Source organism: Tripterygium wilfordii, chromosome 19 (assembly GCF_013401445.1).
Source record: "Tripterygium wilfordii isolate XIE 37 chromosome 19, ASM1340144v1, whole genome shotgun sequence".
Classification (NCBI taxonomy): domain Eukaryota; kingdom Viridiplantae; phylum Streptophyta; class Magnoliopsida; order Celastrales; family Celastraceae; genus Tripterygium; species Tripterygium wilfordii.
Window position 1 is genome coordinate 1300220 of NC_052250.1, and position 27768 is coordinate 1327987.

General features: G+C 38.7%; 7 protein-coding genes, 1 long non-coding RNA gene and 1 pseudogene across 9 annotated transcripts; 7 read left to right on the forward strand and 2 right to left on the reverse strand.

Moving 5' to 3' along the window:
* Positions 1 to 399: 399 nt before the first annotated feature.
* Positions 400 to 2409, forward strand: LOC119985397 (cytochrome P450 716B1-like). The gene is made up of 4 exons (XM_038829698.1): positions 400 to 1034; positions 1116 to 1557; positions 1640 to 1827; positions 1938 to 2409. Exons 1-4 carry the CDS (start codon positions 474 to 476, stop codon positions 2238 to 2240), a joined length of 1494 nt encoding a protein of 497 aa, XP_038685626.1. The 5' UTR covers positions 400 to 473; the 3' UTR covers positions 2241 to 2409.
* Positions 2410 to 3081: 672 nt separating this feature from the next.
* LOC119985401 lies at positions 3082 to 3791 on the forward strand. Its single transcript, XR_005465098.1, has 2 exons — positions 3082 to 3482; positions 3579 to 3791. It is a non-coding gene; the product is annotated as an uncharacterized LOC119985401 (long non-coding RNA).
* A 206-nt stretch (positions 3792 to 3997) lies between these two features.
* Positions 3998 to 6768, forward strand: LOC119985400 (cytochrome P450 716B1-like). Its single transcript, XM_038829701.1, has 4 exons — positions 3998 to 5177; positions 5305 to 5746; positions 5953 to 6140; positions 6231 to 6768. The coding sequence occupies exons 1-4, from the start codon at positions 4689 to 4691 to the stop codon at positions 6531 to 6533; spliced, it is 1422 nt and encodes a 473-aa protein (XP_038685629.1). The 5' UTR covers positions 3998 to 4688; the 3' UTR covers positions 6534 to 6768.
* A 582-nt stretch (positions 6769 to 7350) lies between these two features.
* LOC119985402 (cytochrome P450 716B1-like) lies at positions 7351 to 9603 on the forward strand. Of its 2 annotated transcripts, XM_038829703.1 has the most exons (5): positions 7351 to 7900; positions 7985 to 8426; positions 8535 to 8722; positions 8816 to 9120; positions 9400 to 9603. In XM_038829703.1, the coding sequence occupies exons 1-4, from the start codon at positions 7406 to 7408 to the stop codon at positions 9116 to 9118; spliced, it is 1428 nt and encodes a 475-aa protein (XP_038685631.1). In that variant the 5' UTR covers positions 7351 to 7405; the 3' UTR covers positions 9119 to 9120; positions 9400 to 9603. The 2 variants fall into 2 exon arrangements, with proteins under 2 accessions (XP_038685631.1, XP_038685630.1); XM_038829702.1 differs by lacking the exon at positions 9400 to 9603 and having other exon boundaries at positions 8816 to 9329.
* A 1974-nt stretch (positions 9604 to 11577) lies between these two features.
* On the forward strand, positions 11578 to 13680 carry LOC119985403 (annotated as a pseudogene).
* Positions 13681 to 14947: 1267 nt separating this feature from the next.
* LOC119986152 (cytochrome P450 716B1-like) lies at positions 14948 to 16696 on the forward strand. The gene is made up of 2 exons (XM_038830701.1): positions 14948 to 15461; positions 16094 to 16696. Exons 1-2 carry the CDS (start codon positions 14970 to 14972, stop codon positions 16694 to 16696), a joined length of 1095 nt encoding a protein of 364 aa, XP_038686629.1. The 5' UTR covers positions 14948 to 14969.
* A 260-nt stretch (positions 16697 to 16956) lies between these two features.
* On the forward strand, positions 16957 to 17648 carry LOC119985406 (beta-amyrin 28-monooxygenase-like). Its single transcript, XM_038829705.1, has 2 exons — positions 16957 to 17093; positions 17314 to 17648. The coding sequence occupies exons 1-2, from the start codon at positions 16971 to 16973 to the stop codon at positions 17614 to 17616; spliced, it is 426 nt and encodes a 141-aa protein (XP_038685633.1). The 5' UTR covers positions 16957 to 16970; the 3' UTR covers positions 17617 to 17648.
* On the reverse strand, positions 17647 to 21311 carry LOC119985405. Its single transcript, XM_038829704.1, has 7 exons — positions 20939 to 21311; positions 20259 to 20399; positions 19798 to 20163; positions 19365 to 19610; positions 18636 to 18728; positions 18248 to 18448; positions 17647 to 18119 (listed from the first exon to the last, which is right to left on the reverse strand). The coding sequence occupies exons 1-7, from the start codon at positions 21278 to 21280 to the stop codon at positions 17904 to 17906; spliced, it is 1605 nt and encodes a 534-aa protein (XP_038685632.1). The 5' UTR covers positions 21281 to 21311; the 3' UTR covers positions 17647 to 17903.
* A 3001-nt stretch (positions 21312 to 24312) lies between these two features.
* Positions 24313 to 27719, reverse strand: LOC119985407 (beta-amyrin 11-oxidase-like). Its single transcript, XM_038829706.1, has 8 exons — positions 27448 to 27719; positions 26537 to 27014; positions 26028 to 26294; positions 25639 to 25728; positions 25463 to 25541; positions 25097 to 25203; positions 24890 to 25011; positions 24313 to 24633 (listed from the first exon to the last, which is right to left on the reverse strand). Exons 1-8 carry the CDS (start codon positions 27681 to 27683, stop codon positions 24540 to 24542), a joined length of 1473 nt encoding a protein of 490 aa, XP_038685634.1. The 5' UTR covers positions 27684 to 27719; the 3' UTR covers positions 24313 to 24539.
* Between the last annotated feature and the right edge of the window lie 49 nt (positions 27720 to 27768).

Sequence of the window (27768 nt, forward strand, 5' to 3'; positions counted from 1 at the left end):
ATTCCATATATGTACTTCCAGTGGTTTCTCCAGTGAAGCAACCACGAGCTCTATCTTTGTATCGTTGAATCTTCTTAGTTCTTGCCGCTCTACACATCCTGTGCAAAAAAAGTAACTTGTATGTTACTCAGAAGGTATCAAAGAGTCTGCGTCTTTGATGTTCTTTTCTTGCCGGTCTACTCGTTCTGTGCAGAAGAAGTCACTCATATGTAACTCAAAAGGTGTCAAAGAGTCTGCGTCTTTGATGTCCTTTTCTTGCCGGTCTACTCGTTTTGTGCAGAAAATGTCACTCATATGTAACTCAAAAGGTATCAAAGAGTCTCCGTCTTTGATGTCCTTTTCTTGCCGGTCTACTCGTTTTGTGCAGAAAATGTCACTCTCAAAAAGGTATCAAAGAGTCTGCGTCGCAGATGTCTTTTCGTTTTGTAGCGTAACGATATAAGCAAAGAAGAAGTAAATTGTTTGTGTATTGGATGATAGAGCTTCTATATATTTTGGCTTGTCACCCTGTAAAGACCATCTGTTGTTCTTTCTTCTTTCCCTTACAAATGAATACTCTCTTAGCCATACTTGTGTTCTTTGTGTCTGTCTTCATTTTCTTTAACAGGAAAACAAGATCATCAAAAAGGCTTCCTCCTGGCTCACTAGGACTACCTTTCTTAGGCCAAAGCCTAGAATTTCTCCGTGCGATGCGATCCAACGACGGTAGAAAATGGCTTGAGCAAAGGATTAGAAAATATGGACCAGTGTCAAAGCTAAACCTCTTTGGAAAACCAGCAGTTTTCATTCATGGACAGGCAGCCAACAAGCTCGTATTCACTAGTGATAGCAGTGGCACTGCACAAACAACGGCGATGCGTGCAATTTTGGGTGATCAAACTTTGTTTGGACTGAGCGGCCACGATCATAAGCGTGTTAGGAATGCTCTGATGACGTTCTTGAAGCCAGAATCACTGAAAGCGTATGTGGGGAAGATGGATGACAAAGTGAACGAGCACCTTCAAGTGTACTGGCAAGGGAAGCGCGAGATCACGGTAATTTCCATCTTAGAAATTAATCAGCAACTGTTTTGTTCTGTTCAAACAATCTTAGCAGAAACTGTTGTTTGCTGATAGGTATTGCCGCTGATGAAGACACTCACGTTCAATATAATATGCTCTCTTCTGTTCGGAATCGAGCACGGAATTCAAAGAGATCAGCTTCTGGTTGGCTTTCAAGACATGATAGGAGGAATGTGGTCGGTCCCAATTAACTTGCCCTTCACATACTACAACCGCAGCCTCAAGGCAAGTTCACGAGTCCGGAAAATTGTGAAGGGTCTTATAAGGGAGAGGCAGACTGAAATCAAGCAAAACCATGGTTCTCCTCATCGAGACCTCATAACTTCCATGCTCAATCTCCGCAACGAAGCCAATGATCGAGTAATAACCGATGAGGAGATTGTTCAAAACGTTATGCTTGTCATGACTGCCGGACACGACACGTCATCTGTCCTAATCACTTTCTTGATCCGCCTTTTAGCTACTAATACTGCTGTCTACACTGCTGTTTGCCAAGGTATACAATAGAACTGCTTAGAATACTTTTAAATACATAGCAGTCGACTCATAATGTATGCTACTGAGATTTTGGATTGCAGAACAAGAAGAGATCGCGAAAAGCAAGTTGAGAGGAGAATCGCTGACGTGGGAAGACCTTGCGAAGATGAAGTACACATGGAGAGTAGCATTGGAGACTCTACGGATGATTCCTCCAGCATTTGGTGGCTTCAGGAAGGCTCTCAGAGATATAGAATTCGATGGATACATCATTCCTAAAGGGTGGCAAGTAAGTTAAAATTACATTTCCCGCTCGGCTTTTGAATCGATCTTTCTACTTCTACCGTATAGACACGATGGATGGCATTTCCATCTGATATCCCTTGCATGATATCTTAGATTTTCTGGGTTTCAAGCATGACACAAATGGACGAACACATATTTCCAGAGCCATCGAAGTTTGATCCTGGTAGGTTTGAGAACCAAGCATCGATTCCTCCTTACAGCTTCATTCCATTTGGAGGAGGACCTCATTTGTGCGCAGGATACGAGTTTGCAAAGATTGAAACTCTGGTCACAATCCATTACATTGTCACTCAGTTTACATGGAAGCTAACCGCTGACGATTCGTTTACTTTGGATCCAATGCCAACACCAACTAGAGGGCTGCCTATTCAAATCTTTCCCAGGAACATAATGTGACTGACTTGTTAATGTTTGTAGTTGGATTCACATCCCTATAATTGTATGTACTGGAACTGGAAGTACACATATGAATATGTAATCTTTGTTGTGCAAATAATCCAGTACACATGAATATGTAATCTTCGTTGTGCAAAGAATGATATTAATCTTATGCAAGTTTCTCTAATCAACAATTGTATTTTTTGAACTGAAGTTAGAAGGCCCAGAAGAACAAAGTCGTGCGAGCTTGATATATATAGATATATCAACAATGAACCGACAAACCCAAATCATATAATTTTGTCATCTTTGAGTTTAACGGTTCACTGTAGATACATTGGGTCTGCAAAGCTTTATTCTTCATGGGTCATCTCGTACTTAGGCGTAGAAAATGAGTTGTTGAAATGAGAGTGTATGAGTTTTGCTTATAAAGTATAAACCACTCGACTAAGTTATATCAGACCGATGTGGAATTATAGTCTTGACACAAGTATCTCAAATTTATTATGGAGGATGATAACTCACTCTTCCTCTTTTGGTAAGTTTTCGTTCGAGGTTGCGTGACACCTAAGTAGGCGTGCCCTCCATTTCTTTTTCCTCCTCACATAAAAACCCTAATTGTATGTTTTCACATAAAATCCTCGACGTGGCACTTTTTTCCGTCAAAATACTCTTCAGTAATTTGAGGCTAACAGTAATTAACTAATTTACAAATCACGTAATGGTGAACTTTATGAACAAAACGGTGCGTATTGTTCCCTTGCTCCAATACGACAAAGGCGTACAAACAAAACGGTGCGCCCTGCTTTTTTCTGATAAAAACGGCGTGTTTCATGCGGAGCCAATGAAGTAACGGCATTAACTAACTCAAAACCCCCCCAAACCTGCTCTCCAACCTCAAACATCGAACTCCAGACATCAAATTCGAAACATCGAAAGGTGAAAATCACGAAAGGAGTTTTTCAATTCGAAGGGAATGTGAATTGGACTGCAGTGGTGTTGTTTGAAGGAACAGAGATAGAAGATGGTGATGGCGGAAGTGGGTATAACGGTGGTGCACACCAAGTGTTTGACAGATTGCTTATTTGAGTTAAGATGGCTGGTAGTCACGAAGAGCTGCTGCGCTGCTAGGACAGCAAACTAGACACTAATAGAGACTCTTGATCGAGGGACTTCTGCCGACTCAAGTGTCTCTGATGCCATATAGAAGACAAAACGGCATGGGAGAATTGAGAATTCTATGTAAGAGAAACCAGTAAGGTATACTTTGGCTTTTATAACCTATAATGCTGTTAAAGTTCTTGTTCTCTACCTTTGTTGTTTAAATTTTGTTGGTTGGGATTGAGGCCAATACAGTTTCTTTGTAGGGTTTTCTAGTATCTTCTCAGAAGTTTGTCTTCCGGATACTTTCCAGGATGTAATTTAAGCAGAGCATCATGGGTACTGAGAACAAATAATGAAGCTCTAAAGAAGTACTTATGCTGCTGAATATTTTTATTTTCTTATTTACCTGTGTAATCATCTTATGACTATTAATTCTAAGCTTAGTGTGTTCCTTTTCCTCTGTGCTGATAAGCTCTTCGAACTCTTTTCTCAAATATTCGATGACCATTTCCCTAAAATAGTTTTAGTTACATGAATATCCATAAATGTAACTCCAATGGTTTCTCTGGAAACCATGAGGTCAATCTTTGTAGTAACTCAAAAAACTAGGTTGAAAATGATATATATATATATATATATATATATATATATATATATATATATATATGTATACCATAATGTCACTCGTCATGTAAAATTGAAGGAAGCTGTCTTCATACCATGAACCTTACTGCACCAGGATTGTTCTTGCCGGTCTACCGTCCTTTGTGGATAAAGTCAAGCATATGTTAAAAGTATCAAAGTGTCTTCCAGTCTGTACTCCCAAAGGTATAATTATATTTTCATTGCTAAAAGCTATGTCCTGTTGGGACATATATAGACTGATCTATCATCATTGCACAAAAGCTGTTTAGCCGTCTTTTAGTATGTCTTTTTTTTTGATGAGTGATGTTTCTTTTATTGTTGTTATTAGCGTGGGAAGGGACTGAAGGGTCTTTTAGCATGTCTTATGTTGCTATATGCCATGGAATCCACAATGCATTTGATAATATAGTTTAGAAGAGCTTGTAAGCATATCTTTGGCCCTACTTAAATCTTCTGCCGATTTATTCCTCTGTTTCTCTTCATTTGTCATGTGGAAGAGGTCAATTAAGCAATCCACATAGGTGACAACAGTTTTCTTGTCTCAACTTCAACGTCTGTTTTCCCAAAGGTCGACGGTATCAATTAGGCCTGAACTATTGGAATGATTCCAATCATAAGATTACAAGAAAAGCTGTTTACTTGTTTCATATTAGTAGTATTTATAGTAGGCCAAACTATGACCATATCATCTCCCATCTCTTGCTCCTCCCTCTAGCCATGGATACTCTCCTATACATCTTTTTGTTCCTTGTCTCCATCTTCATTTTCCTCATCAGCAAAAGATCATCAAAAAGATGCCCTCCAGGCTCACGAGGACTACCCTTCATGGGCCAAAGCCTAGGCCTTCTTCGAGCCATGAAAAACAACACTACTGAGAAATGGCTTGAAGATAGGGTCAGAAAATACGGACCAGTATCAAAGCTAAGCCTCTTTGGGAAGCCAGCAGTTTTCATATATGGACAGGCTGCAAACAAGTTGGTATTTGCCGGTGAGGGAAGCACCACTGGCTACCACCAACCCAAATCAATGATAAAGATAATGGGTGAGAGCAGTTTGTTAGGACTAAGTGGCCAAGATCACAAGCGTGTTAGACATGCGCTTATGTCGATCTTGAAGCCTGAATCCCTGAGAGAGTATGTGGGAAGGATTGATGAAGAAATGAGAAATCACCTTGAAATGCACTGGGAAGGAAAGCAAGAGGTCACGGTATGTCGCTGTTTTTTTAATAAAAAGTTTTCAATCATCACTTACGTAGGCATCACAGGTATCATTCAATGATACCTGTTTAGCATGTATCAGAAAATGTTGGTTGAAAGTGTTGTGTTGCTGATAGGTGTTGCCACTGATGAAGACTCTCACATTCAATATTGTATGCTCTATTTTAATTGGACTTGAGCGAGGAGTTCGAAGAGATAAGTTTCTGGATAGCTTTCAAGAAATGATACAAGGTGTATGGTCAGTCCCAATTAACTTGCCCTTCACAAGCTACAGTCGAGGCATCAAGGCAAGTGCAAGCATCCAAAACATGGTCAAGGATCTTATCCAGGAGAAGAGGGAGGAGTTCAATCAAAATGGTGCATCTCGGAGTCGAGACCTCACTGCTTGCTTGCTTAATATCCGTGATGAAAACAATGAACCAGTATTAACTGATAAGGAGATTCTTCATAATCTTATTCTTGTCATGATTGCTGGACATGACACTTCATCTATTCTAATCACTTTTATTATCAGGCTTTTGGCTAATGATCCTTCTGTTTATGCTGGTGTTGTTCAAGGTAAGTCTGCCGGTTCTGCTAAATAATGGAAAGATTAAACTCAGAGCACAAACTCCTGCCACTTCTAGGGAGGACATATTTATGCAGTCTTTATCTGATGCACAAACTCAAAATCATAGTGTATGTTCTGATATGAAGCGGTAGACAAGAAATATGTTGATCAAGCGCTTAAGGTGTTGCATTGCTTATGTTTTTTGTGGTTGCAGAACAAGAAGAGATAACCAAGACCAAGTCCAAAGGAGAACCACTAAAATGGGAGGACCTTGCTAAGATGAAGTACACATGGCGAGTAGCAACAGAAACTTTGAGGATGTTTCCCCCAGTCTTTGGTGGATTTAGGAGCGCGCTCAAGGAAATAGAGTACGAAGGGTACACTATACCAAAAGGATGGCAAGTGAGTAAACATTCTTATTTCTCACTTGACTCTTTGCCTCTATTGCATTTGACATTTCCAACTGACTACCTTGATATATGATTATCTTAGATTTTCTGGGTTTCAAGCATGACCCACATGGATGATAGACTTTTCCCAGAGCCTACAAAGTTTGATCCAAACAGATTTCGGGACCAAGCATCAATTCCACCCTACAGCTTCATTGCATTCGGAGCGGGACCTCGGTTATGCCCAGGAATTGAGTTTGCAAGGATGGAAACACTAGTTGCAATCCATTATATTACCACAAGATTTACATGGAAGTTATGTGCTGACAATTTGTTCAGTAGGGTTCCAATGCCACTACCAACTAAAGGGCTTCCAATCCAAATTGTACCAAGGAATCTGCTGTGATCTTCCAATCTGTCAAATAATGCAATAAGACTTTATGCATATGTAAGCCTTGTTTGTCTAAGAACAGTGTTTAGTAACTTTATGCTGATTGGTAGCTAATGTCAGAGTATATATGTATATGGATTATTGGCATAAATAGAGTCTGGATTCCAACCCAAAAGCAAACAAAAAAGGGTCACAGTTGATTATTTCATCAAACTTCTATTTTATTGACCTATCACCATGGCAAGCTCCATCTCTCTATCTCTCTCTCTACCAAATCATGGATACTCTCTTCTCCATCTCTCTGCTACTTTGGATTTATAACCTATAATACTGTTAAATTTCTTGTTCTCTAATGCAATAATACTTTATTCATATGTAAGCCCTGTCTGTCTAAGAATGGTGTTTAGTAACTTTGAGCTGATTGATAGCTTATGTCAGACTACTATTTGCAAAAAATTTCAGATGTTAGGAAAAAATTACTGAATATTGAATCTCTGCATCAGAACTGTCTAGGCACCGGGTTCGAGATACCGACCGGTGACTGACTCATAAGTAATAGATAGATATATATAGTGATGCTGATTGGCTTATTGTTTTTCAGAAAATGTCATGTGAATCTGATGAAATAAACTCATTTTTAATGTTGTGGACCCTAATTGCTGCTCTGGCCTATTTCAATCGGCGGGGGGAGGGGGGGGGGGGGGGGGACGACATATATTACACAAAGGTATGACAAATACAGCTGACGAGATTTGAAGGTCTGCTTATATTATTATATAGATTAATGGCATAATTAGAGTCTAGATTCCAACATAAAAGCCAACAAAAACTTCTATTTAGTTGACCTATAACCCTGTCAAGCTCCATCTCTCTCTCACAACCAAATCATGGATCCTCTCTTCTCCATCTCTCTGGTACTTGTTCCCATCTTCTTCATCTTCCTGATGAAGAAAAGAAGATCATCAAAAAGACTTCCTCCCGGCTCACTAGGACTACCCTTTATCGGACAAAGCCTCGGACTTCTGCGTGCCATGAGAGCTAATACTGCTGAAAAATGGCTTGAACAAAGGATCAAAAGGTATGGACCAATATCAAAGCTTAGTCTTTTTGGCAAACCAACTGTTTTCATCTATGGACAGGCTGCAAACAAGCTTGTTTTCGCCAGCGATAGCAGCAAGATCTCAAACAAACAAGTCCAGTCCATAAAGATGATTCTGGGTGATAGGAATTTATTAGAACTGAGCGGCCAAGATCACAAGCGCGTCCGAAATGCTCTCATGATGTTTCTGAAGCCTGAGTCACTGAAAGAGTATGTGGGGAAGATTGATGAAGAAGTGAGAGAGCATCTTCAAATGCATTGGCAAGGGAAGCAAGAGGTCACGGTATGTAAGAAATCTATGTTCTCTCAGATTGATGAAAAGTTCAGACTTTTTTGCTTATAGAGAACATTGTTGCACTATTGATAGGTGCTGCCATTGATGAAGACACTCACTTTCAACATAATATGCTCAATTCTGTTTGGACTCGAGCGAGGAACTCTAAGAGATCTGTACCAGGAAAGGTTTAAAGAGATGACACAAGGAATGTGGTCAGTGCCAATCAACTTGCCCTTCACACGCTACAACTGCAGCCTCAGAGCAAGTAAGAAGGTGCAGAACATGCTTAAGGATCTTGTAAGTGAGAAACGGGCGGAACTCGAGCAAAATAAGGCTTCTCCTTGTCAAGACCTCATCACTTGCTTGCTCAGTATTAGCGACGAAAACAATGAACAAGTAGTTTCTGAAAAGGAGATCATTGACAATATTATGCTTGTCATGTTTGCTGGACATGACACTTCATCTGTTCTAATCACTTTCTTGATCCGGGAACTGGCTAACAATCCAGCTGTCTATGCCGGTGTTCTTCAAGGTATATACATAACACTTCATCAGGATTTGACTCAAAGTGTTATCTTATATATATACATATACATATATGTTTTGAGTTGTTGTCATGCTTGTTGATATGGTGTTGCAGAACAAGAAGAGATAGCTAAGAGCAAGTCCACCGGAGAATCGTTGGCGTGGGAAGATCTCGGGAGGATGAAGTACACATGGAGAGTAGCATTGGAGGTTTTGAGGATGTTTCCTCCAGTCTTTGGTGGTTTCAGGAACACTTTGAAAGATTTAGAATACAATGGATACCTTATCCCCAAAGGGTGGCAAGTAAGTAAAGCAGAAACCTCATTTTTCCCCTTACTGCTATGCTCTATATTGACATTTCCAACTGACTAACCCTTGATGTAATGTATGAGCTAGATATTTTGGGTTACAAATATGACTCACAACGATGATACCATATTCCCGGAGCCATTGAAGTTTGATACTACCAGATTTGAGAAGCAAGCATCCATTCCGCCCTACAGCTTCATCCCGTTTGGAGGAGGGGCTCGGATATGTCCAGGATATGAGGTTGCAAGGATTGAAACACTTGTGACAATCCATTATCTGGTCACTCAATATACATGGAAGCTATGTTCGGACAATTTCTTCAAAAGGGACCCAATGCCGGTACCAACGAAAGGACTACCAATCAAAATTGTACCAAGAAAAGTTATATAATTGTAAGAATTTGAGATTTCTCTTGATTTCTCTTATGTTAAGCATTTGTATGTGCAGGGCTTTATATGTCTGTGTGTTCCTGTGTCATATGTTACTGTTTAAGTTAGCTCAACTAGTGTTAAAGTAAGAACAAATGCTTCATTTGTGTTACTGTGAAAATATATTACAGACAGATTTCTGGTTTACAGCAGAGAAAAATTTTCTTCCCCCATTTTACTTGCGATTTCCCTGTTTTATTTGCTATTCCTGGAGCCGATGTTCTTGTCGTATTTTGGATATAGCTGCTGGTATCATAGCAGTTGCAGGAGCTGGTTGCAGATGTAGATTTCTTGGCAGATTTATGTAGCAGATTTCTGGCAGGTTGCAGGATCAAGTCTCTGGAAGGTTTCCATGGAAGTGATTCTCAATTTCTTACAGTAATATATTTATGTAGTTTTACTACATTCTATGTTCATGAGAACTTGAATCAGAATAACATTATTGTAATGAGCAACCATGGTGTACTCCTTTCCTACAAGATATTGGAATGTTTGTGTTGATGATAATTTGTTTGCACCAATGGGATTTCAATCACATATTGAATCTGTGACGCAGTTGGAAACTCACAATTAAGGCTAAACCAACGTTTAGCCGCGAACACCAACAATGGTCTCCAAATTTCGTACGATTATGAGCTCATGACTTTTCGATCCTACTAATCGGTCTGCTTGTACAAAAGTTGCCATAAAAAAGTATCGAATGAGACAGATTTAAAAAACGTCTTGTCTTCAGACACTATCTTCTGCTAAGGTCTCGATCCCCCATCGTCAAGAATATCTGCTGTGATCTTCCAATCAGTCAAATAATACAATAGGGTTTTATGTCTAGGAACCGGGTCCAAATACAAATAGATAGGTGACTGGACTCAAAAGTAATAGATCCATATAGTGATGCTGATTGGCTTCTTGTTTATTAGAAAATGCAATGTGAATTTGACCCCTCCGATGAGATATGACACGCGTCACCCCACTGATGAAAGACGAGGTGATCGAGCTAGGAAACATCTCGGCCGACCGAGATATCATCATGGCAGAACTCTTCGGTACGGCTTGACAATGCACGACTTCGAGAATCCTAGGTGACGAAAACACTTTGGGTACCGAGAAGGATTCATTACCGAACATGAAGGGAATCAAGATGAGATTCATTCATATAAAAGGAGACCTACACCCATGTAAATCTCTCTCACAATTTCACTTTTTGTGATTAATTAAAGAGAGGGTTTCTATTACCGAACAACTCGATATCTTTATTTTCTATTGAACCGATTTGAACGTCAGAAACCAAACAATCGAGAAACCAGTTTGATTTTGCACGTCATCGTATTCATTTTTCATAGAAGCTAATAACAGCGATAGATGAAACAATCGATCCTCGACATGGCACATTCTTCTGTCCAAAGACTTTTTAGTAACTCGAGATTGAGGCTAATGGACTGTAATGCTTTTTATTGGGATTTCTAACACTTCTAAATCACGTAATGTAATGCGTATTATTCCCTTGCTCCAATACGACAAAACCCTACAAACAAAACTGTGTGCCGTGGTTTTTTCGTAAAAACGGCGTGTTTCATGCGGAGCCAATGAATTAACGGCATTAACCAACTCAAAACTCCCCAAAACTGCTCTGCAACCTCAAACATCGAACTCCAGACATCAAATTCGAAACATCGAAGGTGAAATCACGAAAAGACTTTTTCAATTTGGATGGAATGTGAGTTATACGGCAGTGGTGTTGTTTGAAGGAACAGAGATAGAAGATGGTGATGGCCGCGGCGGCTATAATGGTGGTGCACACCAAGTGTTCGACAGATTGTTTGTTTGAGTTAAGAGGGCTGGTAGTCGCGAAGAGCTGCGGCGCTGCTAGGAAAGTAAACAACAAGACACTTGATGGAGGGACTACTGCCGACACAAAAGTGTCTCTGATGCCAGGTTGAAGACAATACGACATGGGAGAATTCTATGTAAGAGAAACCAGTAAGGTATACTTTGGTTTTATAACCTATAATGCTGTTAAATTTCTTGTTCTCTAATGCAATAAGACTTTATTCATATGTAAGCCCTGTCTGTCTAAGAATGGTGTTTAGTAACTTTAAGCTGATTGATAGCTTATGTCAGACTACTATTTGCAAAAAATTTCGGGTGTTAGGAAAAAATTACTGAATATTGAATCTCTGCATCAGAACTGTCTAGGAACCGGGTTCGAGATACCGACAGGTGACTGACTCATAAGTAATAGATATATATAGTGATGCTGATTGGCTTATTGTTTATCAGAAAATGCCATTTGAATCTGATGAAATAAACTCATTTTTAATGTTGTGGACCCTAATTGCTGCTCCGGCCTATTTCAAGCCTTGTTCAGAATGATTCAGTGAGGGGGGGGGGGGGGGGGGTGGGGGACGACATATATTACACAAAGGTATGACAAATACAGCTGACCAGATTTGAAGGTCTGTTTATATTATCATATAGATTAATGGCATAATTAGAGTCTAGATTCCGACATAAAAGCCACCAAAAAAGGTTAACGGTTGTTATTTCATTAAACTTCTATTTAGTTGTCCTATAACCCTGTCAAGCTCCATCTCTCTCTCACTACCAAATCATGGATCCTCTCTTCACCATCTCTCTGGTACTTGTTCCCATTCCTGATGAAGAAAAGAAGATCATCAAAAAGACTTCCTCCCGGCTCACTAGGACTACCCTTCATCGGACAAAGCCTCGGACTTCTGCGTGCCATGAGAGCTAATACTGCTGAAAAATGGCTTGAACAAAGGATCAAAAGGTATGGACCAATATCAAAGCTTAGTCTTTTTGGCAAACCAACTGTTTTCGTCTATGGACAGGCTGCAAACAAGCTTGTTTTCGCCAGCGATAGCAGCATGATCTCTAACAAACAAGTCAAGTCCATAAGGATGATTTTGGGTGATAGGAATATATTAGAACTGAGCGGCCAAGATCACAAGCGCATCCGAGATGCTCTCATGATGTTTCTGAAGCCTGAGTCACTGAAAGTGTATGTGGGGAAGATTGATGAAGAAGTAAGAAAGCATCTTCAAATGCATTGGCAAGGGAAGCAAGAGATCACGGTATGTAAGAAAACTATATTCTCTCACACTGAATTAAGATCACCTGAAATGTATTAGTTACTAATTCAAACCAAATCTAAAGTCAAATTGATGAAAAGTTCCCACTTTTATGCTAATAGAGAACACTGTTGCAATATTGATAGGTGTTGCCATTGATGAAGACACTCACTTTCAACATAATATGCTCACTTCTGTTTGGACTCGAGCGAGGAACTCGAAGAGATCTGTACGTGGAAAGGTTTCAAGAGATGATAGAAGGAATGTGGTCAGTGCCAATCAACTTGCCCTTCACACGCTACAACCGCAGCCTCAGAGCCAGTAAACAGGTGCAGAACATGCTAAAGGATCTTATAAGTGAGAAGCAGGCGGAACTCAGGCAAAATGGGGCTTGTCCTTGTCAAGACCTCATCACTTGCTTGCTCAGTATTCATGACAAAAACAATGAACAAGTAATATCTGAAAATGAGATTATTGACAATATTATGCTTGTCATGGTTGCTGGACATGACACTTCATCTGTTCTAATCACTTTCTTGATCCGGTTATTGGCTAACAATCCTGCTGTTTATGTCAGTGTTCTTCAAGGTATACATAGCAAAAAATCAATCAGGAATTGACTCAAAGCGTTAGCTTATATATGTTTTGAGAAGTTGTAAATGCTTGTCGATATGTGGTTGCAGAACAAGAAGAGATAGCTAAGAGCAAGTCCACCGGAGAATCGCTGACATGGGAAGATCTTGCGAAGATGAAGTACACATGGAGAGTAGCATTGGAGACTTTGAGGATGTTTCCTCCCATCTTTGGTAATTTCAGGAATACTTTGAAAGATTTAGAATACAATGGATACCTTATCCCCAAAGGGTGGCAAGTAAGTAAGCAGAGAAACCTCATTTTTCACTTTACTGCTATGCTCTTTATTGACATTTCCAACTGGCTAACCCTTGATGTAATGTATGAGCTACATATTTTGGGTTGCAAGTATGACTCACAATGACGATACCATATTCCCGGAGCCATGGAAGTTTGATCCTAGCAGATTTGAGAAGCAAGCATCCATTCCGCCCTACTGCTTCGTTGCGTTTGGAGGAGGGGCTAGGATATGTCCTGGATATGAGTTTGCAAGGATTGAAACACTTGTGACAATCCATTATCTGGTAACTCGGTATACGTGGAAGTTATGTTCGGACAATTTCTTCCGAAGGGATCCAATGCCGGTACCATCTAAAGGACTACCAATCAAAATTGTGCCAAGAAAATTTATGTAATTTTACTACATTCCATGTTCATGAGCGGTTGAATCAGAATAACATTGTTGTAATTAACAACCATGATGTACTCCTTTCCTACAAGATAATGGATGTAGGGATCACATTTACAATCAAAGAATGTTCAAAAGGGGTCACCAGCAATCTGCAAAATGAGCAAAAATGATGGTTAGAGATCTTGGACACCGGTGGGGTGTCGGTCAACGGGTCTCCGACGATCAAATCAATGGTAATGTGATGACAAAAAGAATGATATAGGGCATATATGTGGTGTTTGTTGTATGAGAGCATATGGTTATTGCTTGAAAGCCTTTTGAGATTAGTTTATCCGAAAAAATTAGAGCCAGGGAAGAGCGGAAGGAAAAAAAAAAAATCCTTTTTCACCATGAAGGATTTTAGCTTAAACAACGTCCCTAGCGGCAACACGTGTCTTTCGACCATGCGAGGCTTTTGTTCAGGTTATCCTTAGGGCAAATGCAATAAGAAGCAATTTACTGGGCCAACATTTTTGTTGGCCCGGTCCCACCTCTATTACACAAAAAGTCAAGTCAAACACGTATTCTAATACAGCCACATCAGCAAAACACAAATTTCTATACACTTTTTCTTCCCACACACTTTCTCTTTCCACCCAACCCAACAACATTCCATTCCTCCATATTATCCACAACAAAACTACACCAAAACATTAAATATCAATACATCCACATCAGCAAAACACTTATCCCAATACAGCCACATAAGTAAAACACATTTTACAATACAGCCACATCAGCAAAAGACAACATCTTTGTTGGCCCAATAACACTTCACCATTGCATTTGCCCTTAGAGAGAGGGTGCCATTTGTAGCGGGCACATGTTAGTACCGGGATTGATTGCCTGGTCTGATGAAAGGGACTAGGTGGAGTAGGTTGTGCGTGTCAAAGCGAGGTCTGACGCAGATATGTTTTGAATTAAAGCTCTTATTGTCAAGGACGAGATTGTCTCCAGTATCGAGGTTGCTCTTGGGGATGTACGAGGTGGTGTGAATGTTGGATCAATCTAGAAATGTTGACAGTAGAACCTAGGATCGAAGTGATGAGTGATCGAGGGTCGACATCGAGATTACAAGGACGCCGAGGTTACAAAGATGTCGACGTCGAGGTGAGTCATGGGGGCTGTACTCGAGAAATATAATAAAGCCTTGATTACGGGAATCTTACCCTCCCTATCATGAATAATCAGACAAATTAAAAGAGGTTAGCATTGTGATTCCTTGTTCACAAATAAAATAAAAACTATTACTGCCAGTACTCAGTCAACATTGTGATCCTCATTGAGATCTACCACATTTTATATGATCAAATAATTTAAACAAGGCTGTGTATTTTATTTCGTAGAACATCTATTATATAACTTAGTTGAACAATCATGTTCTCAAAACACTATCATCTGCTAAGAAAACTCCCCCCATCATGAATAATCTTTTCGCTGTCTTTCTGTTCCTTCTTCCAATCTTCATTCTCTTGATCAGGGAAAGAAGATGGTCGAAACGGCTCCCTCCGGGCTCACTAGGCTTGCCTATTGTAGGCCAAAGCCTCCGCCTTCTTCGTGCGATGAAAGCCAACGCTGGCGAAAAATGGTTCGAAGAAAAGATCAAGAAATATGGACCAGTATTGAAGCTGAACTTATTTGGAAAACCAACAATCTTCATTTATGGACAGGCTGCGAACAAGTTTATCTTCTCCAGTGATGGCAGCACTACTGTTTATCAACAAACCAAGTCAACAAGCATGATATTTGGAGAAAGGAGTTTGTTTGGACTTACCGGACAAGATCACAAGCGCGTTAGGCAAGCCCTTCTTTCATTCTTGAGGCCGGAGTCGTTGAAAGAGTATGTTGGGAAGATGGATGAAGAAGTGAATAAGCACTTTGAAATGCATTGGCAAGGGAAGCAAGAGCTCACGGTATGTTAATGATTGCGAAACCACTTGACGATAGCTTAATTTTTTATCTCTTCAAACTTGGAGGTTGCTCGAGGTCGGGAGTTTGAACAAACCAGCTCGGATATGTCCCACTTCTGGGCCTCTTACCCACATGGGCTTCGGCCCAGTCTTATTTGTCACTAACATGGCGCTACAGGGTGTTATGACATCCCAACGTTTACCCCCGCTCAGTTGTCCGAATGGCATGTTAGGTCGGGTGGTTCTATTCTGGCTCCCAGTCTTACCTGTCTCCAGCGTGGCGCGGTAGGCTATTCTGGCGTTTCAAGGTTGACGCCCACTGTTAGAATCCTATATTGAATAGATTTGTGGATATAATACCCTTATAATGACAATGTCACCCCTTATTATCTAAGCCTTTTCATGGGCTTTGTGACTTGGGCTAAGGCTCGGTTACTAAGTCTATGACAAACAAACCTGTGAGAGTAATCCAATGTATCCACGGGAACCGAAACCTCAAAGCGGACAATATAGTTGGTATGTACGGGAGTACGGATTACTCATCCACTCAACTGTCCGATTGGGTTGGGTTTAGGTAAACTGAGTTTTTTCAATACTTTTTAGATCAGAACTAATCACTACATACAATCTGATAGGTTATGCCATTGATGAAGACCCTCACATTCAACATAATATGCTCTCTGTTAGTCGGACTCGAGCGAGGAACTCAAAGAGATGAGCATGTGCAGAGCTTTCAAGAGATGATGGGAGGAGTATGGTCAGTACCAATTAACTTGCCCTTCACACGCTACAACCGCAGCCTCAGAGCAACTGCAAGGGTACGGACAATGCTCAAGGATCTGATTTCACAGAAGAAGCAAAAGGGTGGTTCTGGTTCGCCCCGTCAAGACCTCATCACTTACTTGCTCAATATCGGCCATGACAGCAATGAGCAAGAAATAACTGAAGAGGAGATCATTCATAACGCTGTACTTGTCATGATTGCTGGACATGACACTACTTCTATTCTGCTCACTTTCTTGATCCAAGTATTAGCCAACAATCCTACCATTTATGCTCGTGTTCTTCAAGGTATACATATAATTCAACCAAGGGGCGATAGCCCCATTGGTGATCTTACTGTTAGGCATTCGGTATGTGTGGGCATGTCCGGTGTTCGAAATCTCTTGGATATTTTCCTGGTGGTATTTGCATCGTGGGCTTGTCTTGCCGGTGATGTTTACGCGCATGGTTTTTGACCTAGTCTTAACTGTAGTCAGAGTGCTGCACGGCGCGCACTGGCTTGGCGGCCCGAGTTTAGATTCACTCAGTTGTCCATAGGACATGCTGGGCCGATTCATTCTCAGTTACCGAAAAAATACATATAATTCCTTCATCTACCTCTTCCATGATTCAATTTCATCTTCAAGCTTCATTTTTTTTAATTATTATTGATCTGTTGTTTCAGAACAAGATGAGATAGCCAAGGGCAAGTCTACCGGAGAATCGCTGACGTGGGAAGACCTTGCTAAGATGAAGTACACATGGAGAGTAGCAATGGAGACATTGAGGATGTTTCCTCCGGTCTTTGGTGGCTTCAGGAGGGCCTTGGAAGATATAGAATATGATGGATACATTATCCCTAAAGGATGGCAAGTAAGTGAAACAGCAATCTTACGGATTCGAGTGTTTTGTATCCCGGCTATCCCAAATCTGAGATGACACGATTTCATATGGTCGTATACGTTCATCTCAGCATTTGGGAATTGGGATAGGTAAGACAAAAGAAACACTCTGAAATCCTTGGTATAATTCACCGCTCTATAATGTTTTCATGAGAAATCCAATTCTTACAACATTTTACATGATGTCTTAGATTTTCTGGGTAACAAATATGACTCACATGGACGGCAAAATATTCCCAGAGCCATCAAAGTTTGATCCTGCTAGGTTTGAGAACCAAGCATCAGTTCCGCCCTACAGCTTCGTTGCATTCGGAGGGGGACCTCGATTATGTCCAGGAAATGAGTTTGCAAGGATCGAAACCCTCGTCGCTGTCCATTACCTCGTCACGCGATTTACTTGGAAGTTATGTTCAGACAATTTGTTCAGCAGGGATCCAATGCCGGTACCAACTAAGGGGCTACCAATCAAAATTTCAGCAAGGAGGACAATGTGATGGTATAAGAAGCAAAGGATAAGGCAAATGTTAAGAAATAATTTCTGAAACAATTTCCATATATGATCTCTGTACTACAATCTATTTTCTTTTAACATGTACCTTGCACAACAATTTAACACCAGATTCAGCAGATCGCGATATTTACAATCAATACCTGTCAACCTTCCTCATTGGTAGCCAACAGGGACAGAACTGTAGAATGTCCCTTTACAGTGTAGGAACTTGGTGTTGTGTAAACCATGGCCAAAGGGTAACACGTCAGAGGGGATGGATGTTGAAACAGTTTAGCAGTTCTGTGTCCTGATGTAGTTTGGAGGCAGAGATGGACATCTTTCATTCATATGGGGGTATGGATCCACGGTATTGTACTCTGGAAGCTCCATCCGATACTTCCCTCGAATCTGACAGAAAGGTAACTTCACCGTATCTCCATCATTACACCACTTGGGCAGGCGGCTTGAATTGTTTTCGAAAAACCTGAGGGAGTAAGCATCTTTGATCTGCAAATTTTGGCAATAAAATGAATTGATGACATCCATAACCAGAAATCTAATAGGAAAAATGTCAGATTTTCCATGCCATGAAGTTTATGAAGAAACAGAAGTTGCATTATCCTTGACAAACGAACCGTAAATTCAGTGACTTGTATAGAGCTAGCAAGTGGATTGAAGAGCCCTGCCGCCTTGTACATTTCAAGAATGAAAGCTACACAAGAAGTTGACTTTCCATCACTGTATAGCCAGTCGTCCTGTTCAGGAATTGTCAGCAATTCATCAAAAGATGACCCACGTTTTTCAACCTCCACTAATATTTCTGGAAGACTTAGACCCTGTGCAAAACACAAAAACCAGACATAAATGAGGATCTAGTTTATGAAGTATCTCCAAAGATGGAGTGCCTGCTACCCAAAAGAACCGAGTCAGATTATCCAATGAATGATACTCAAGAAAGGGTTTTCTAATTATCATCAATCAGAAAATACTTGGAATGATAAAAACAAGGAACTGATAAACTACCTGAGTTCCAAGCCTTTTGTTTAATGCCTCATTCCACATGTTAGCAGCATATGCAGGCTGTATTTGATTCCAAACCGTCATCACAGAAGCAACCTGCAGGACCACAGTGCTTATCGTGAAAAAAAAAATGATGACGTTCAGATAATCCTTCAATTGCAAAAACTTGAATCCTAAATATAACATGAAACAACAGCAGTCATCCACCAGGATAAATAAACCAAAAACAAAAACAAAAACTTCGGAAATGTAACTCAATGTTGAAGATGCATAAGCAATAACATAAGGAACCCAACTTCAAATTATTTGTTTCTCATTTTAAGATTGGAAACGGTAAGCTTCAATGTAGGAATTCCATTAACAGAATATACCGTACACGAATGCAAGAGACTAGCAGACATAATAACACACAAAAAGCCAGTAAAATAACTTCGTGGTTCAAAAAACGGAGATGAGAAACTAAACAATCTTTCACACAACCCTAAATTCATGACCAGAAAAAGAAGGAAACAAAAAACTAACTATGATTTTAACTCAGCACAATTTTTTTTCCAAACATTATTCTTTGAATGACACACTAAACTATCGTAGCGATGTAGACTACATATTACAATCGCATAATGGGAGCATAGAACCAGAAAGAAAGGTGAATAAAAAAAAGAGCAAACATGCAGCTGACTTAGCCATATAATAAAATCTTAAGGTATAGATAATTCATAAGATCAATAGTACCAGATGAGCATCTAATGGGGGCGGATAGTTTCTGTCAATCGTATCTATCCAGCTAAATATCAAGTTATGATAACCATAAGGCTTTCCATTCATGCTCAGTGCATACTCCCATGCGGCAGTTTCATTGAGCTTGGCTCGTACATCAGGATGCAAAGGAAGAAGCGCAATGTGGGGATTGGAATCATCCTTATTGAGCTCGAACTCCCACCATTCATCCCATGGTAATACGGCAATAATATCCTCTCCCTGCAACAAACGTAGACAAGCCCCATCAACTCATAAACTCCAAATTTTTCTATGCATATGGTTGAGAAAAGGTCATACATTGAAGAGAAAAATGAAAAGAACAAACACTCTAAAGTCTAAACAGTTTCTTACTTAAGTCCAGATAATTGGAAATGAGAAGGTATCACGAGTGGATTTACATTTTTACCTTTTCATTTTCATGTCCTGATTCACCAACCCATAATTTTCCTTCAGAATCCCTCAAGCAAACAGCAGTATGACCAGCATAAGCTCCACTAACCCACTTTTCCATTGTCTCAAAACCACCCCACCGTCCACGAATTTTTGATATCGCAAGAAAATCTCCAGAATGAATATCATCAACACTGATGTTTGTCACCCACGGATTAGGACGTTCTTCAAAGGTTGCCCCCATATGCTTCTCAAGAAACCCAATATTAGAGCTTTCACCCCATCCAGTATTTGTAAATAAAGGGAAGACATCCCACAGTGCAGTAAGAGTTCCTAACATCCCAGCATGCATGAGGAAGATTGACAATCCTTTGCGTTTCACCTGATCTCACAGAAAGTACAGATTCAGTAAGACAGAGCTAGTAAACTTCAAAATCAATTTGATAAATAGCATGTCCTAGAAAACATGAAACTTACATATTCAAACTCAGCTTTGCTTTCCCACTCCTTAATCTCTAGGGTATGCTCCCGAGAAAGGAAATAGTAATCCCACGTAACACGATACGGAGTTGCAAAGACATAAAGATCCATACATGTCCAACTATGAGCATTGCTAACCTGGATAAGCACATAACAATCATTTCCAACACATTGCAAACCTAAATTACATATCAATCATTTTACCCACAGGAAAAAACCATACAATAACTCACTAAATCACATTGCACAATTCACACACAAGAGGCTAAGGAGCAGCATCCTAGCTGAACCTGTCCTACATGAAATACTTTGCTAATAAATTGGGTATCTTTGGGTATTTCAAAGCTTAAAAGATATCATACATAAAACAAGAAAAATCCCCGAAAAGCCCATCAAGGGAAAGCCTGAACCTAAACCATTACCCGCACTAGATGGAATCTCAATGACCAAATTTCAACAATTATTCCAAGAAATGCAGTACTCGTATATCAAATCCTCAAAAACCCCTGAAAGCAGCGAATTTTGCGGAAGACAAATATAATCAAACCCATCGCAAGAATGCCAAGAAAACAAATGGAAGTCCAATTTAACAACAATTACCAAGCAGAAGAGTACTAATACATCATAATTCCCAACAACCCAAGTAGCCGATTCGCAAATTGAGTTCATTTTGTTACCTTGATATGAAGCGTTCCTCCACCGAATTCACTGCCACTCTTGTTGTGGAACTCCATCCACGCCGTGTTATTGTAAAAGCAAGCGCCTTTCCACTCGACGGTGTCGTTAGGGGAGGAGGCAGCGCCGACGAAGGTTGGTAGGAGATCAACGGCGCCATTAAGAGAGTTTAGGATTGGCCATGAAACCTGCCTTGGTAAAAGAGGCAGCGCATCCTGAGGGTGAAATGGTACTTTCAGAGCCTCTACGTACACTTTTGGTGCCCATGTATGGAAGAAGAGTACGAGTATCGCTAGCGTTACAACCATAGATGATGAAGAAGGAGGCGAAGAAGAAGTTGGCATGGCCGCCTCTCTGTCTCCCACTGCGGATTTGGAGTGAGTTGTTGACTCCTGATGGTTTTTGGATTTGGACTTTGGAAGAGAACAAAAAATCTGGTACTTTCCGATACGGTAAATACGACGTCGTAGAGAATATATTATCAATTTTACCATAAAGAAAACAAAAATAGAAGAAAGAAGAAAAGATGTCAAAGTTTAAGGTATGTTCGAAATTGGATAAAAACGTCGAAAGTTCATTGAGAATTGAGCAAATTTCAAACCATCAAAATAAATCATTGTATTCTATTTATTATTTTTAGATGTCTAACTTGTTAGATTAGTTTTCCTTGAACGTTCATACAAAAAAGATGTCAAAAGATCAAATAAAAACGTGAAAAATTCGTATATGATAAGAGTTGAGTAATTCAAAGCCATTCAACAAAAATAGAAAAAGAAGAAGAAAATGATATTGTGATTAGAAAGCAAGTAATAAATCATAGCACAAGGCACCAATGATGTTGTGATTATAAAGAAAGTAATATAATCATAGCACAAGGCACGACTACTCATTTGAAATTAAAATAAAATTCAGATTTATAAAATTTGTCTTCTTCACAAAGGAATTAAATTATTAATACATATAAAAAGGCCTATGTATAATATTACATTAAAAAAAAGACAAAAAGAAAATGTATTGATTACTTTTAATGCAATTCACTTCCTTTATAAAGACAAAATTGTTTTGCCAATAATGGTGTTGACACGGCAATGTGCATCTAATCATGCACTTTCATTAGGGTTAAATTCTCTCTAGAGGTATGAGTTCACATATGAAAATTTTATGAGTTGTTAACATGCATAGTTTGTAGAGTAGTACGTAGACCCGATGTGTTTACCTAATGCACACCCAAAAGAACAATGATCGTAAAAAGAAAAATTATCATTTTTTTTTTGTATCCTTGATGCTCAAAGGAATTAGAATATTCTTCAAATGACACCATCTATGACAAAATAACATACAACTATCTTTGTTTTTTTCTTTTTCTTTTTTATTGTTAATACTCAAGAAATTGGAATATTCTTCAAATGTCACTATATATGCTCATAAAGCAAAAAACCATTAAGAGTCGATCAATCATCACAACCCCACAAGAGACTTTACGTATTAAAATTCTCATTAGTACATATCCAATTATATTGGGACTCTCTTTTTCACCCCTCTCACTACAAATTAATATTGTTCGCTTTGAGTTACTACTGTGAATACATCGAGCCCACATGATTTTATTCATTTTGAGTCGTCTCACTTAATAGTACTTAGACTCAAGGAAAAGACCTTGGTTGTATGAGAATATGCGTGGGTCTTTACTTATAAACCACATCATTTGGATTTACCCAAGCAATGTGGTATTTAGTCTTGATACTCCCTTGTACTTGTGGGTCGGGTTATGTCAGACCCAACAAATGAACAGATAAAGGTTTAATTTGTACGTCCAACTAGACCGAGACTATGCTCTGATACCATGTCAAAAAAAAATTCACCCCACTCGCTACAAACTAATATTGTACGATTTGAGTTATCCGATTCCCATGAATACATCAAGTCCATATGACTTTATTTTTCCTGGACCGTCTCACTTAATGATATTTAAGTCTAAAGAAAATGCCTTAATTGTATGAGAATGATAAATCTTTACTTATAAATCACATCACTTGAACTTACCCAAACAATATGGTAATTTCTAATTAGTCTTGACAAAAATAATAGTCATATGTGTAACACCAATCAACCAATTAAGCAAGGCCCATTTTATGGTCCATAAGAAGCCAAGATGTCCAACCACGTACAACCAAGTGTGCTCGCAACTTTTTATTCTCTCTAAAGGTCTTACAAAGCCAAGTTGTTCAATAATGTCCCATCACATTAATCACCCTCTACCATGTTCGCTCGTGCCAGTTTTACACGTGTGTGATATGTTCGGCTACGACTACCAAGCCCAAGCCCAAGCCCAATCTCGAATGACTAATAGTCGAACCACAGCTAGTGACACCACCTCTATTAGTCCAATTCAACAAGCATCCTGTGGTACGATATTATCGATGAGTATTGGTTATTTTTAATATGGGGTATAATTGTATTTTTTTGGATACTCAAGTAGTCGGTTATAAACAGAAAACCCTATCTCAATTGTACATGTTGGATTTCTCCTAGTGAAAATAAACCATGAACTCTGTGGACGTAGAAATTACTACCGAACCACATAAAACTCTCATAATATTCTTCTTCTTCTCTATTTTCTTTTGATTCAACACCCTTGCTAGTTTGCCATTAACATGGTTTCACAGAGCTTCGGTTGCAAGTGGGGGCACCACAGTGATCACTTCCTAGTGTCTTGATGATTGTGAACTCTTCACATGTTAAAAGAAATTAGCTTTAGCATAGTTTAAACTTCATATCATACTAGGTTTGTAAGATCATCAGTGTCACAGTAATCCCATGCATCCAAACAACCAAAAGGAAGAGGAAAGATGAATAGTGCAAAACATTTGAGTATCTCGATCTTTCCTGTTTTAGAAATTGAAACAATGTTACATGAAGGGCATCCAATCAAGCACTGCCAACTTTAGGGTAAATTGGACACTGAAATATGATGCGTTGTTTCAATTTACACACCGAATATCAAATTGTTTCAATTTCGTAATTGAAAGATGAAATTGTGTCAAATAGGTCACTCGGACAGAATTTTCAAATTTTGGGCAGTCAACATACCTATGTGATAGGTTAACCGTTGATTAACCATCCAAATTAGATGACATGGCCAACGGAATTGCTGATGTGGCTAACGGTGTTAGGTGACAAAACACCTCTTCACAAACCCTAGTAGTTGAGCCAATTTCTCACAGTTCAACCATTTACTTCGAGTCAACCGATTGAACTTTAAAAAAAATATTGGCGCAAGTCATGCGCGGACCGGTTGTGATAACATTGAATATCACTTTTTTTTGTAGCTTATTCTAAAACTATATTGGAAGTACAATAGGTAAAACAACCAATCCACATAAAGTAAACAACCTTAAATATAAAATTGATGGAGTAAATATAACCCACATAGAACAACACATGACCTAACATCACAATCGTCACATCTCTCAATTACATATTACATGTCCAACAACAGTTTGTGACACTTTAAATTTGAAGCACATTTTGGACATATTATTGTTTGCATTATACATACATACATACATATATACATATATATATGGCTTTAGTTATTTATGATTATGGCAGTTTTCTAATTTTGGCCATAAACTTGTCCTTAGGCTCTGCTGTTGGAAAGTACACCATTGGAGATTTTGGATTCATTCTCTCAACCCTGCAAATAACATATAAATATATATATTACAAACATTGGTGTTACATTTATATTCAAAATAATTGAGTATGATTGTATGTGTGAGACCATCTATTATACCAGAAATATCAATGAACCCGATTACGGAAATTGCTTAGGAAACCCCTCTTAGTTTCTAGAATCTATCTATATATATATGTCTTAGTTCAAGATCGCTTTTACTAATTGGAATAAAAGAATTAGTAGATAGATATGTTCTTTATAGGAGTGGACTTACTTGTAGTTGAGGACAAAACAATGAAGAAAAACAAACATTTCGGTCTTGGCCAACTCATTTCCTGGGCAAATCCTACTCCCAAGCCCAAATGGCACATATGCTCCAGCTTTTATATTTTTATTCTGCAAAAATATTACATTTAGCAATAAAAATAAATAAATTGAATTATATACATATAAATAAATATAAATGTTTTTTTCTACTTACATCCCATCTGGATGGATTGAATGCTGTGGGGTTTGGATAGATTTCAGGATCCAAGTGGATTGTTCTAAACATTATGAACACTTTCCATCGTTTTGGTATAGTGTATCCTACACATATTAACAAACAATTATAATCTAGCTTAATTAATTAAGCTAGTCATATAATAAATAAATAGGTAATATAATAATTTAAATAAATAAATTTGTGACACCATGAGTACTAATTATAACCATTTGAGCAATGTGGCATGTGGGATAATCATTGATTATAAACACATGTGTAGGTCTCCTTTAATATTCAATACTTTCACATGAATCGGAGGTAAAATGGGGGTCATGAATTGTGGGTCTCGAAAATTTTTCTTACCATTTAGCTTAACATCATTGACTGCCTCGCGAAAAGCTCCAACTCCAACATTGGCCCTACGAAGTACTTCTTGAATTACCTTACCAAAAAATATAAACAAAAATTATTCGGATCATTAATTAATTAATATAAGTTATTTTTTAAGCTATATTTGATTCGACATTGTATTAGCTTACCTTGTCGGTATAACTCATTTTTTTAATCTCCGCCATAGTCAATCCTTTCTGGGTAGAAGGTCTCTTTGATATGATCTCCTCTTGTTCTTCCTAAAAGAGGTCGATTGGATTGCAAAAATATTAGGTTATAAATCTAATTAATATTATCATATATATATATATATATATATATATATATATATATATATGTTTATAGAGTCCAAATACAATTACCATGTAAATATTTTTATTTCCAAATTTTTAGTAAAAAATTTATAGGTTATCTAAATGTTTCACCCTTTAAGTATTATATATATAGATTTGTTAGAGAAAAAAATTATAAAATTTATAGAAAATATTTATAAAAGCGATGATTAATGATTAGTGGAGAAATTAGTAATTAATCATACCTTAAGCTTTTGATAGACTTGTGGGTTTTCATCAAGGAAGAGCAATAACCACATTGTAGCAATTGCTGTGGTTTCATGGCCAGTAATTAAGATTGATCCCAATAAATCAATAATGGTAATATTGTCCATTCTTTCACCATCTTCACCTTCAACTTCCAACAACAAATCTAACATGCTCTTCTTTGCCTTGGTGAAGTCAATACTTTTGTTTCTCACTTTTCTGTCTTCAATTGTATTATCAACAATTCTCACGAGCTTGTCACGTGCCTAATAATAACACATATAGTTACTCAAAAATTAAAAAAAATTAAAAAATTTGGTAACCGAGAACTTCATGGTAAGTTGGGTCAAAACTCATCGTGTGATCATAAGGATATTGCTCCTTGTGGGAAATAAACTTAGGACCTTCCGAGTCCATATGTTTTGACCCTGACCCAGAAAGATTCACCAACTAGACTATCACTCAAGTGGTTCGAAAATTGCAAATGAAACAACATTAATTTACTCACCTTGAGAGCCTTGTAGTATGAAAATCCAGGAAGGTTAACATGCGCTGCGAAAATGCCCTTACTAAGAGCATGAAACAATTTCGTCAATGGTTCAAGAAATTGAAAACCTTCGGGACCAAAGAAAATATTTGTCACAACTTTGAATGTTGCGCGCTTTAATTCGGTGAGCAACTCTACCGGCTTGTTCATGCTACTCAATTCATCCAACGAATCCATCACCACATCCTCCATATACTCAATGTACATTGATAGTGCTTCATGTCCGTTGATCGGAGCCGTTGTAAGCTTGCGTAGACGCTTGTGTTCGACCCCATCTATGGTTGCTATCGATCGTTTCCCAATGAGTTCTGGTAAACTCGGATACCCGAGTTTGAAATTTTCGTCATCGTGTAAGATTGCCTTGCATAATTCCGATCGAGAAGCGATGATGATTGGTTTTCCGAGCAAGTGATTCTTGTACATACCAACTTTTCCATACCTACATCAACATATACATATTAGAGTTTACTTCTTCTTCTATATCGAGTGAACCTCTTCAAGAAAGAGTGAACCTCTTCAAGAAAGGTTCTTTTGAATTCATTCCGACGAAATAAACCCTTGGATCCGTGCACCGTACTTTCAAAAGTTTTCTTATACAGGATCAGGGTACCTCTTTGCTATTTTACCCATGTGGCCCCAAAGTGTTGACGAGAGGTTTTGAACATACCTAGGACCCATGAGTTTCAAGGAATGCTAGGAACCAACTCGGCCAACTTTTTGGGGGTAAATTTGGTTTTGATTGCATTAACATATATCATGATATGAAAAGAGTATCTATGTAAACCCTACCGAATTTCAGGGGATCGGATTACATATTAACATGGCATGAATCAAAACTTAAAAGCAAAAAGGAGGTAGAGAGAGAGAGAAACCTCTTGACCAAATTGTTGTGGAAGGAATCAGGGTCACTAGATTTGAAAGCCTTTGAGAAAGATATCATGTTACCAATCAAAGGCCAACCCATGTCTCCTGGTGGCAAATTCTTCTTCCCCAAACAGTAACACCATTCATTTACTCTCTTCAGGAACCAAAAAACAAAAACATATCCAACCAAGCTACTTGCAAGAACCAACCCTATGGTGTCTATCTTCATCAACTCCATTGTCATCTCTCTCTCTCCCTCTCCCTCTCTCTCTCTCCCTCTCTCTCTCTCTCCTTGCTTTCTCTTTGCAAAGAAAGGGTGCATTTATACT